Below are 12,942 nucleotides of genomic sequence, written 5' to 3'. Positions count from 1 at the left end.
AAATATTGATATTAAGACAACATCACCAAGATTTTTTTAGAAAGCCCAAAGCATGAAGACCATGGGCAGAGTAAATTAATCATCAAGAGATTCAAAAATCATATATGATATTTACGGTCCAAAGAAAATGGAGAAATACAAGCGTTTAAGGCCTGATTTTGATGGAATCGAATTTTAAGTGAAAAATGGTCTTAAATCCCTGTGACTGCCTATAACGCAAATTGGAAGGTCGTGATGATGTCGTGCCGATGAGATTGTGGAATGTGGATCACACGAGGAAGCCACACAGTATATCTATCTGGAGGAGTCTTTCTGTTCAGTTCAGCGAAATTGGGCGCTTGATTGAAATCGTGTGGCTGTCTTATTGCAGAAGAAATGTAGTATTAACTATATACAAAAAGATGTGAAATAAACACCAGTTTTGAACACTTGTGAGATCGATGTAGAAAGTTTGAAGTATGTGATTTTGAGCACCTTATAATAGTACATTAATAAAGGAAGGTGGCATATGGATATATAGATAAAAAAATTTGAATGATGTTCTTCATTGCTATGTTAATAGTCAAAATAGTGATGGTTATCGTACAATTTGGAGACTGCTTTACAAATACTTATGTTTCATGGTGGTTTCTACTGTACAAAATTATGTATATGTTATTAAATACAATGCAAAATTCTGGGTCATAATGAGCAGATCTGGCCAGATGCAAGTTGAATGAAGACATCCTCACGACATGGAATTGTGAGGCCACCCATTGGATGATCATAACCAAATTCTTCCTCTGATTGACGTAGCAGATCTTGGAATGAAGGCTGGTCTAATAACGATAAAGGAACAACAAATCGTCTTTTTTCTTGATCACCAACATAAACTGCAAATTGTCCTTTGGGGATGATGTCTACCGATGATGATGATGAGCGGATTCCATTGGAGAATGATCGACATAGAACTTTTTTGGCCTGAATGATTCGAGGCATACGAATGGCCATTTTTATATGAAGGCTACGGTCTCTTTCTTCTGAAAGGATTTCTTTTATGTGAAAGATGTTGTGATGGATTTTGGTAGGAGTTGTGCTTCATATCAGCCCAATTGTATCCATTTTATAGGTCTATGAAGATTTCAATGAAGATCAAATAATAGTAAGGAATTTCAAAGAAGAGATGGTGACACATTCTACCAAAAAGAAAAATCACATGGTTTTGTCTTCCAACTTGTTATTGGCCCCAACGAATTATATATGTACAATGAAGTATGCCACAAAATTTCAGTAATGCTGAGTGGCCAAGCTTGAGCTACACTATGGGCCCATGTACAAGTGAGTCTTATGGACACACATCATTATTTCTCACATGGCCATGTTTGTAAAAAATATCAGAAGGTTAGGCATCTTTTTTTCAAGTGCAACAAGTCCACAATTTCAGGTCCTGAAATCAACAAAACATCCAAAAAAAAATCAATGCTCATATCTAATCTGATATATGAATTAAACACATAGTATGCACTTAAATATTTTGCTTTTCCCTCCTGAAGAAAATCAGATATATATCTTCTGAAGGTTGTTCTGTTATCAATGATCGATTCAAAAGGATCCGCTATTTGACTTTAACTGATAGCCGATTGGCTGTTTGCTTTCCGTAACTCTGATATCAACTAATAAAGTGACCCATTGTGTTTTTATATTATTCATTTATTGATTACAAGCAGTAACTTGTGATGTTGAAAACTTGATATATATAGGTCCATGTATTGTGGGGTCTTTCTAACTATTTTGGTAGGTTGTCAGTGATTGCCATGTTGCTTGAGTAATTAAGATTTGTAGCGGAATAAATCTCTTGGGAAGAAAGTAGGATGTGATGATGTTTAGGATGTTCCAAGAGGGGTCTCTGCTGGAATTCTTTTGTGATTATAATATTTGAAACTCAATGCCTTGCCTTTTTCCTTAGTTTTCATGATATCTATACAAGAGTTGTAGCTAGACTTTATATTGAAACCTTCCTAATTAGTAATATGGTCATGATCTAATACAAATATGCCTAATAGTTTGCCATCAGAAAAAGCTAAGTACCATGGTATTCGCAATATGAGTTCCTTTCTTTAAACTTCCGAGCTTCCTCAAAAAAGACATTACAATGCCCTTTACAAAGTCGTTCCCTTGAGTTAATACACTAACATGTGAGATCCTACCATGAATTTTTATCTAACTATTGATCATTGGTCATCGGCCGATTTCTCTTCACCAATCAGTCCCTATCATAACAGGTTAGAGGAAAAGAACAATAACTGATAGCTCTTGGGTAGGTGGTGTTATAGAAACAACTGATCCAGGCCTTAAGGCTATAGTATATGGAGAAAGATGTGGCATACACACTTTTTTTGAACAGATTGAAAATACAAGCTAAAGAACAAAAGTAAGTACGTGGTTCTGGTGGGCTTAGAGGACATTGATAAAGAAAGCCCTAATGGCATAGACATAAACACCATAAGTTGAACTATGCTCGTCATTAATGTATTAATGCTGAAACTAAATTTTGTTATCATACAATTAATTTGGAAACCACATTACTCCCTCTGATTTACAAGTAATTAATCATCATGGTGATTTTGACTGTACAAAACTGTTAGCAAACACGATGCATGCCAAGCTCTTCATCATAACGAGCTAAGGCGGCAGGCAACATCAATGAACACTTCCTCACGACACGGAATTGTGAGGCCGCCCATTGGATGATCAAATCCAAATTCTTCCTCTGCTTGATGTAGCAAGTCTTGGAACGAAGGCTGGTTTAATAATGATAAAGGAACACCAAATCGTCTTTTCTCTTGATTACCAACATAAACTGCAAAATGTCCTTTAGGGATGATTTCTGTAGATGACCATGGACGGCTTCCGTTGGACAATGATCGACCAAGAACTTTCTTTGCTTGAATGATCCGAGGCATACGAATAGCCATGTATATATGAAGGGTAAGGTCACTTAATTTGTTTTGGTAAAGAAATGCAATATGAAAGGATTTCGTTTTTGTGACAGGTGCTGTGGAGAGTTGTGCTTGATATCTGAACAATTGGATGCATTATATAGGTGTAAGAAGATTTCAATAAGATTGGATAATAGTAGGAATTTTAGCGAAGAGATTGTGACACATTCTAGCAAAATGCAAGATCACATGGTTTTGTCTTCCAATTTGTTATTGGACCCAAAGGATTAGACGTTGAATGAAGTATGGCACATATTTTCTGCAATGTAAGCGGAAAAGAGTGAGCAAAACTATGGCCCATATGTATATTTTCACATGGCTATGTTTCATTAAAAATCGTAACATTTTGCATCTTTATAATTAATTTATTTTTTGAAGTACAACCATTCCACCATTTTAGGTGGTGAAGTGGTTAACACTATCAAAAATGAAAAGGGATCAAATGTAATTAGGAATATTAATAAACCACCTACTAATATGCTTTTGAAGAAAATGTTCCACTCTAACTAAATGGGAATCGAGAGTGTCATTGGATGTATTTATGGGGAATTTGGCCATTCAAGAAGAAAATGTTGTTTCTTTCATCTAACCTGAAAAAGGAAGAGTTGTTTGAACGTGGTTTATTTTTATATTTTTTATTTCTTGTAGATGCTGAACAGAAAGAAAATGTTAATCTTAATTTGGTAGCTTGGGTTAAAAATCTTGTTATCTCTCAAAACTCCATGTAACTATTATAGCTGGCATATTTGTTAGCCCATTTCGGTATGTATATATATGTACTTATACATACCCGGCCCATTAATGTTGACATACGGCTTATGTATGTTTTACAAGTATATATTCTTTTTCTTTAATGAGAATTGGGACAGGTTTTTCCTGATTATCTCACTTCAGCCTCCAATCCATATCTTCTCCTTTTCTTCTTGTTAGTCTTCATTCTCGGTACAACCATAGTCACCACCTTCTCTTCTCACCGATGTCTTGAACTTTTTGAGACCGACCGCATCATGTTTAGCGTCGTTGATCATCTCTTGACCATCCCGACAGAACCCCACAGAGCAATGAAAAAAATTGACTCTCTTCTCAAGTTTTAGATTTATGCTGAAAGACAGGAAAAGTCTTCATATTGAGACCGTGAACGTTTTGATATTGAAAAATCCCAAAATTTTGATTTTCTCTTTCTCAATATACCAACTTGCACTTTAGTCGATCGATGTTGACTTTGGTACCTTTTGACGAAAGACGTTCTAATTGATATCCCAATTTGGTTTCCCTCTCGACTCTTTCATTATGAGGTTATTATATCATAGTTATTAATTTTTTGGCTTTCAAACCAACTGTGTGGGCAAGAAGTATCCAACCTTCGATTTGCATAGCTATAAGTTCGAAATTTCAATGGTTTTTGAAACAATTTATAATATCCAAATAAAAACTCTTTGAGATTGTTATTATTATTATTTTTTTAAGATTCTATTTACAGTGTGGTTGAATTAAAGTTTTTGTCCCATTTTTTTCTTTTATTTTTAACTTTGTGACTTCCCTAATTGATAAAGTTGCTAGAAATTTTCGGTGTTTGTCAATAAAATTATAAAAATGTTTGAATTAATATTGGCATTTTAGCAAATAACCTTATATTTTAATACAAGTATACCTTTTAACCGATTGATGTGGATTCAAATAAGATTATTTACCATTTCATTCGTTGATGTTGTTATGTTGTGAATCTTTCTTTCGTTCTTAACTTTTGATGTTTATGTGGTGTGAATCGATTTTTTGTTATCTTGTTGTATCTCAAATTGTTCTTTTGAAAACTACAATAGCTTGCCAAGGAAGATGCTTATAGGATAACACAAGAGCCCTTCATCATCTATAATTACCGGTTTGGAAAACTTTGTGTTTAGAAACTTTTGCTCTTAAATTGTCTTTCCTTTTTAATTCATAAAGACACAATAAATGTGCTTGATTATGTCATGATTAATTCAATTTGGTTACCATCATATGTTAAACATATGTAAATGGTGTTTAATTTAAGTAATTGAATATATTGGTGATTAAATATAGTTACATTTATATATTGTTGTTTGAAAAAAAATATTAATTTATACATCTATTATGTTGACAATTTGATATTTATCATCATTCCCAATTATATAGGTAAAATCATCATCTACTTATATCCAGACAGTTGAATAAGTTAATAAGACAGTTGAATAAGTTAATAAAATAGACATTCTTAATGTATATGACACTTTATCCACACTCGTTTGTGAGAGTTCAAACCTTAAAAATGGCATATGCATTTTGGATTGTGTCTTTTTTTTTTGTATTTTCTTTTATTATAAAGTTGTCTTGCTCTTTTATTGAAAAAAAAATTATTAATGTGTTGGGTCTGTCATAAGGTACAAACATAGGGGCTTTTTTTCTTATCTTGCTCTAGGCATGGAATACCAATAGACCGACCCTGCTGGCTATAAGATTTAACATCCTTGTGTTAATCTTTCATCATTGATATAATGTAGATCCAATATTAATTTATCATGATATTTACTAATACTAATCACACACTAATTACTTCATAATTATTATTCCAGTTTCAATAATTCAAGACTAATCATGATGTACTTTATGGAGTACGTAATGACAATTTGCATCATGATCATATAGCAATAGCCCTCGATTAAAACATGTTAATATGCCCTAATAACATGTTAATTTCTATCTTTGAGTAATTACCCTATGATAATTTGAAACTTGTAAATAAGTGCTTAAGTAGGGTTCATGTGAACTTTCATGATTTTGAAATTGATCCATACAAATGAAAATGATTGGGGTGTTACCTTGTTTTTTCCTTTAATAATCATAATCCCTTTGATTTGATCTTAAATTTGGATTAAGAGCATTCACCTAGTTTTCTCAGCAAGAGCACACATACATGACTTTAGGAAGTGTTTTTTTTAATTAAACGAACTGAAACAGGGCATCAATAAGGTTAATTAGGTAGTTAAATGAGGTCAGCGTGGTACACATAGCATATGAACTTGTAGGTAAGCCTTGGAATTTTGAAATAACCTCTAAAGTTAGTACGTTGGAATTTTGAAATAACCCATAACTTATGAATGAATTGTCTTTTAACTTTGCAAACTCATAATTTGCTCATTGTTTTACCAATTAAGTTGATTCATTTTTCATTGTTTAGTATTATACGTCCTCTTTCAATTTCAACCTTGTTTGTTCCTTAACACCTTCATTTGATTAGCCTCCCATTGCTCCAAATTTAATACTTTCATTATTTCAAGTAAATTTTAATTTTTCACAATTCTTCTCATTTTACCCTCATTTCCATGAAACTCATTTCTAATAAATTATACGACTTATAATAATAACATATATAAAGGTAATAACAATCATACTTTCTTATTTTTGTCGCTTTTGACCAAATTACACTTTTTGTAGTATTACACATATATAAGACTAGAATTTTCATTCCATTTCATATTAACCATTTATGACACAACTAGAACATAACCTGTTTTTTGGTGCGGTAGGGTTTTTTTTGGTGCGGTGGTAGCCTAAAACTTTTTGGTGTGATAGGGTTTTTTTTGGTGCCGTTGTAGCTAAACCGTATTAGTAAACGAATTTTGCATCAGTACACCAACCAACCACACCATTTAAAGCATTTATCGTTGTCGTTCCTATAACCGCAATAAAAAGCATTAAAAGCGTATTTATTGGTGCATTAGATCTATATCACACCATTTTATCATAGAAACCGCACCAAAAAATCATGTAATCATCCCTCTAAAAGTTTCATTCAAAACTTTCATTTCGCGCTAGTTCCCTCCGTATGTATAGATAGCATTCCCAAATCTTCCCTCTTAATTCTAATATTTCATTCAAGCTTAGGCAGACAAGCTCTAGTCACCACGACCATTCGTTTACCAACATTTGAAGCACCATCACTACCACCCTCATCACTATATTCTGTCTGGTTCATGTTGTAAGTTAGTTGTTTTTTTTTATATCTGTGTACTGAATTAAGTCTTACACTTTGGTTAAACATAAGATGGGAAGCGTTTTAGCATTTTTCGAGTTATAACCCAACAATATTGTTAATGATCCAGAAGTCGGGGAACCAAATGAAATCCTTTATTATGTCTATCTTTTCGTTACTAGTTTTTTGTGGTTCAAAATTTTATCATATGAACTAATGTTTTGGAGGTGAAAATGATGGATCCAGTGTAGGAGCATATTCAAAGCCAAAAGAGTCACCGGCTAGTAATGATGTCCTTTCTCATTTGGGTGGTAAAAGTAAAACACCCATAAAACATGAAACATATTCGAGTAGCCACCTCTCCTGCATTGATCTAAGGTCAAACACAATGACGCCATTCTAAATCTTTTGAGATCTTGAAGAGTATCGTCTATGGAGGCTTAATGGAGGTGATTGCAAGTTTAATTGGTGCGGTTATAAAAGGTGTGGTTCCATACTCACACTAGTTAATCATGTTAACCACATAAACAAATGCTTTCTGTAATAGTGCAGCTAACTTTTACAAAAAGAAAAAAAAAACAAAAAAAAGCTATTTCTCCAGCTAACTAGCTAGCTAACCAACAGACTAATTTTCCTTTATCTTCGCTTTTGGCTCCTTCGCCCTTGGTCTATGGAAATGAATGTATATGAAGGGAGGATTTTAAAAAAGATTTATTGAAATGCGAGTTTGAGTAACTCTTTAAAAACCTAGCTTATAAACTAGTTTGTAAGATTTTTTTTGACATTGCGAAAATAACAATTAAAAATAAAAAGTCGAATTGTGACCTGTCAAAAAGAACCTTCATATGTCATCTTTGTCCTACTAGTTTTTAGCAAGCCTTTCACAATAATATTCGTTAAAAATGAACAAAAATAATAAAGTTTATCAATATTGGTAAAACTCAGTCGAAGTTTAAAGTTCCAAATAATCGAACATGCATCTTCATATGATTTGATAATCCAAAATAATACCTCCAATGTATGGAACCAATACTATGTAAATGAGAATCAACAATAATTAGTAAAAATATTGATATTAAGACAACATCACCAAGATTTTTTTAGAAAGCCCAAAGCATGAAGACCATGGGCAGAGTAAATTAATCATCAAGAGATTCAAAAATCATATATGATATTTACGGTCCAAAGAAAATGGAGAAATACAAGCGTTTAAGGCCTGATTTTGATGGAATTGAATTTTAAGTGAAAAATGGTCTTAAATCCCCGTGACTGCCTATAACGCGAATTGGAAGGTCGTGATGATGTCGTGCCGATGAGATTGTGGAATGTGGATCACACGAGGAAGCCGCACAGTATATCTATCTGGAGGAGTCTGTGTGTTCAGTTCAGCGAAATTGGGCGCTTGATTGAAATCGTGTGGCTGTCTTATCGCAGAAGAAATGTAGTATTAACTATATAGAAAAAGATGTGAAATAAACACCATTTTTGAACACTTGTGAGATCGATGTAGAAAGTTTGAAGTATGTGATTTTGAGCACCTTATAATAGTACATTAATAAAGGAAGGTGGCATATGGATATATACATAAACAATTTTGAATGATGTTCTTTATTGCTATGTTAATAGTCAAAATAGTGTTGGTTATCGTACAATTTGGAGTCTGCTTTATAAATACTTAGGTTTCATGGTGGTTTCTACTGTACAAAATTATGTATATGTTATTAAATACAATGCAAAATTCTGGGTCATAATGAGCAGATCCGGCCAGATGCAAGTTGAATGAAGACATCCTCACGACATGGAATTGTGAGGCCACCCATTGGATGATCATAACCAAATTCTTCCTCTGATTGACGTAGCAGATCTTGGAATGAAGGCTGGTCTAATAACGATAAAGGAACAACCAATCGTCTTTTTTCTTGATCACCAACATAAACTGCAAAATGTCCTTTGGGGATGATGTCTACCGATGATGATGATGAGCGGATTCCATTGGAGAATGATCGACAGAGAACTTTTTTGGCCTGAATGATTCGAGGCATACGAATGGCCATTTTTATATGAAGGCTACGGTCTCTTTCTTCTGAAAGGATTTCTTTTATGTGAAAGATGTTGTGATGGATTTTGGTAGGAGTTGTGCTTCATATCAGCCCAATTGTATCCATTTTATAGGTCTATGAAGATTTCAATGAAGATCAAATAATAGTAGGAATTTCAAAGAAGAGATGGTGACACATTCTACCAAAAAGAAAAATCACATGGTTTTGTCTTCCAACTTGTTATTGGCCCCAACGAATTATATATGTACAATGAAGTATGCCACAAAATTTCAGTAATGCTGAGTGGCCAAGCTTGAGCTACACTATGGGCCCATGTACAAGTGAGTCTTATGGACACACATCATTATTTCTCACATGGCCATGTTTGTAAAAAATATCAGAAGGTTAGGCATCTTTTTTTCAAGTGCAACAAGTCCACAATTTCAGGTCCTGAAATCAATAAAACATCCAAAAAAAATCAATGCTCATATCTAATCTGATATATGAATTAAACACATAGTATGCACTTAAATATTTTGCTTTTCCCTCCTGAAGAAAATCAGATATATATCTTCTGAAGGTTGTTCTGTTATCAATGATCGATACAAAAGGATCCGCTATTTGACTTTAACTGATAGCCGATTGGCTGTTTGCTTTTCCGTAACTCTGATATCAACTAATTAAGTGACCCATTGTGTTTTTATATTATTCATTTATTGATTACAAGCAGTAACTTGTGATGTTGAAAACTTGATATATATAGGTCCATGTATTGTGGGGTCTTTCTAACTATTTTGGTAGGTTGTCAGTGATTGCCATGTTGCTTGAGTAATTAAGATTTGTAGCGGAATAAATCTCTTGGGAAGAAAGTAGGATGTGATGATGTTTAGGATGTTCCAAGAGGGGTCTCTGTTGGAATTCTTTTGTGATTATAATATTTGAAACTCAATGCCTTGCCTTTTTCCTTAGTTTTCATGATATCTATACAAGAGTTGTAGCTAGACTTTATATTGAAACCTTCCTAATTAGTAATATGGTCATGATCTAATACAAATATGCCTAATAGTTTGCCATCAGAAGAAGCTAAGTACCATGGTATTCGCAATATGAGTTCTTTTCTTTAAACTTCCGAGCTTCCTCAAGAAAGACATTAGCATGCCCTTTACAAAGTCGTTCCCTTGAGTTAATACACTAACATGTGAGATCCTACCATGAATTTTTATCTAACTATTGATCATTGGTCATCGGCCGATTTCTCTTCACCAATCAGTCCCTATCATAACAGGTTAGAGGAAAAGAACAATAACTGATAGCACTTGGGTAGGTGGTGTTATAGAAACAACTGATCCAGGCCTTAAGGCTATAGTATATGGAGAAAGATGTGGCATACACACTTTTTTTGAACAGATTGAAAATACAAGCTAAAGAACAAAAGTAAGTACGTGGTTCTGGTGGGCTTAGAGGACATTGATAAAGAAAGCCCTAATGGCATAGACATAAACACCATAAGTTGAACTATGCTCGTCATTAATGTATTAATGCTGAAACTAAATTTTGTTATCATACAATTACTTTGGAAACCACATTACTCCCTCTGATTTACAAGTAATTAATCATCATGGTGATTTTGACTGTACAAAATTGTTAGCAAACACGATGCATGCCAAGCTCTTCATCATAACGAGCTAAGGCGGCAGGCAACATCAATGAACACTTCCTCACGGCACGGAATTGTGAGGCCGCCCATTGGATGATCAAATCCAAATTCTTCCTCTGCTTGATGTAGCAAGTCTTGGAAAGAAGGCTGGTTTAATAATGATAAAGGAACAACAAATCGTCTTTTCTCTTGATTACCAACATAAACTGCAAAATGTCCTTTAGGGATGATTTCTGTAGATGACCATGGACGGCTTCCGTTGGACAATGATCGACCAATAACTTTCTTTGCTTGAATGATCCGAGGCATACGAATAGCCATGTATATATGAAGGGTAAGGTCACTTAATTTGTTTTGGTAAAGAAATGCAATATGAAAGGATTTCGTTTTTGTGATAGGTGCTGTGGAGAGTTGTGCTTGATATCTGCACAATTGGATGCGTTATATAGGTGTAAGAAGATTTCAATAAGATTGGGTAATAGTAGGAATTTTAGCGAAGAGATTGTGACACATTCTAGCAAAATGCAAGATCACATGGTTTTGTCTTCCAATTTGTTATTGGACCCAAAGGATTAGACGTTGAATGAAGTATGCCACATATTTTCTGCAATGTAAGCGGAAAAGAGTGAGCAAAACTATGGCCCATATGTATATTTTCACATGGCTATGTTTCATTAAAAATCGTAATATTTTGCATCTTTATAATTAATTTATTTTTTGAAGTACATGTTGAATGTGAAGCCACAATTGTTGAATGTGAAGTTTTTTCAAAGGTTGGCTGAAGACCCGGTTGTGTTTTTTGACTACTTCTGATTTCCATCTCTATATAAGAGATTCATCTGTATTTGTAAAACTTGTATCTAGAGTAACACAGAAAGAGTGCAGATTAGCACCAAGAAATATAAATTCCTAGTTACCGGTGGACGTAGGTCAGAGAAGGACCGAACCACGTTAAATCCCTCGTGTTCATCCTTGTGTTCTTGTTTTTCGTGAGCTGTGTGTGTGTTTAGAGTCGTGTGTTAAGTGTCTCGATCCTAACAAGTGGTATCAGAGCCTTGGTTTAGCTCCAGAGGGTGATTTTCTGTTTTTTGGTCGAAATTTTTTTTTCGTCAAAAACGATTTTGGTGTATACCGTTGGAAAGGTCTCGTTCCGAAGATTCCGAAAATATTTTTTTCTAAATTTTTTGACCACCGGAAGACGTCCAAATCGCCGGTCAAAGGTTTGCCGGAATAGTGACCGGGAAAACCAGTTCGCCAGAGAAGACGACACTGTAGCACCAGACACTGTAGCAGTCCGCCGAGAAGACGACACTGTAGCAGGCACTGTAGCACGACGTCAGCGGTGACATCAGCAGCACTGTAGCAGGCACTGTAGCACGACGTCAGCAGTGACGTCAGCAGACACTGTAGCAACACTGTAGCAGATTTGAAAATTTGCAATTTGGCCCCTGAATTTCCAGAAAATTGCAAGATAGGTCATTGTTCTTTCAGAAAATGGCAGAAAGCAGTAAGCATCAGATTGAGAAGTTTGATGGGAAAGATTTTGGTTGGTGGAAGATGCAAATTGAAGATTTGCTCGTGCAGAAAGACTTGGACGCAGTTTTAGGTGAAAAACCGGAGGCGATGACACAAGCAAACTGGGAGACTTTGGATAAGAAGGCCAAGGCATTTATTAGACTGACGTTGTCAAAGGATGTTGCCTTCAATATTTTGAAGGAGACCTCGGCAAAGGGAATCATGGAGGCATTGTCTAATATGTACGAGAAGCCGTCGGCAGCAAATAAAGTCTTCCTGATTCGGGAACTAGTCAACACGAGGATGAGGGAAGGAAGTTCAGTTACAGTACACATCAACAATTTGAACTCGATTTTATCCAGACTTGGGTCAGTGGGAATAAAATTTGAGGACGAAGTTCAAGCTTTACTACTGTTATCATCATTACCTGACAGTTGGTCCGGAACAGTTACAGCCGTTACTAGTTCCGCAGGATCGAAAGAGCTCACTTTTGAGGGCATTTGGGATTTATATCTAGGCGAAGACGTCAGACGAAGAAATTCTGGGGAATCATCAAGTGAACAATTGAATGCGGTCAGAGGTAGAAGAAATAACAGAGGTAGTGGGAGCGGGAAAAGGAGAAGGAGTTAGTCGAGGACTCGAAATGATGTGACTTGTTGGAACTGTAAAGAGGTTGGACATTTCAGGAATCAATGTCCAAAAGACAAGAAAGAAGTTAACGTTGCAGTAGACCATTCAGATGATGATGTTTTGATCTGTAGT

The 12,942-nt window shown here is 34.9% G+C and overlaps 4 protein-coding genes across 4 annotated transcripts; all 4 read right to left on the bottom strand.

Annotated features, from left to right (window-relative positions):
• Positions 1 to 519: 519 nt before the first annotated feature.
• On the bottom strand, positions 520 to 1,081 carry LOC145168491 (auxin-induced protein 15A-like). Its single transcript, XM_079087288.1, has one exon. It carries the CDS (start codon positions 988 to 990, stop codon positions 682 to 684), a length of 309 nt encoding a protein of 102 aa, XP_078943414.1. The 5' UTR covers positions 991 to 1,081; the 3' UTR covers positions 520 to 681.
• A 1,445-nt stretch (positions 1,082 to 2,526) lies between these two features.
• LOC145168489 (auxin-responsive protein SAUR23-like) lies at positions 2,527 to 3,031 on the bottom strand. The gene has a single exon (XM_079087286.1). The coding sequence runs from the start codon at positions 2,952 to 2,954 to the stop codon at positions 2,652 to 2,654; it is 303 nt and encodes a 100-aa protein (XP_078943412.1). The 5' UTR covers positions 2,955 to 3,031; the 3' UTR covers positions 2,527 to 2,651.
• Positions 3,032 to 8,627: 5,596 nt separating this feature from the next.
• Positions 8,628 to 9,101, bottom strand: LOC145168488 (auxin-induced protein 15A-like). The gene has a single exon (XM_079087285.1). It carries the CDS (start codon positions 9,021 to 9,023, stop codon positions 8,715 to 8,717), a length of 309 nt encoding a protein of 102 aa, XP_078943411.1. The 5' UTR covers positions 9,024 to 9,101; the 3' UTR covers positions 8,628 to 8,714.
• A 1,582-nt stretch (positions 9,102 to 10,683) lies between these two features.
• LOC145105065 (auxin-responsive protein SAUR23-like) lies at positions 10,684 to 11,052 on the bottom strand. The gene has a single exon (XM_079042199.1). The coding sequence runs from the start codon at positions 10,984 to 10,986 to the stop codon at positions 10,684 to 10,686; it is 303 nt and encodes a 100-aa protein (XP_078898325.1). The 5' UTR covers positions 10,987 to 11,052.
• Between the last annotated feature and the right edge of the window lie 1,890 nt (positions 11,053 to 12,942).

The sequence above is a fragment of the Lactuca virosa genome, chromosome 4 (assembly GCF_052849685.1).
Source record: "Lactuca virosa cultivar CGN04683 chromosome 4, Lactuca_virosa_CGN04683_v6, whole genome shotgun sequence".
Lineage (NCBI taxonomy): Eukaryota > Viridiplantae > Streptophyta > Magnoliopsida > Asterales > Asteraceae > Lactuca > Lactuca virosa.
This window is presented reverse-complemented; position numbering and strand designations above follow the sequence as displayed.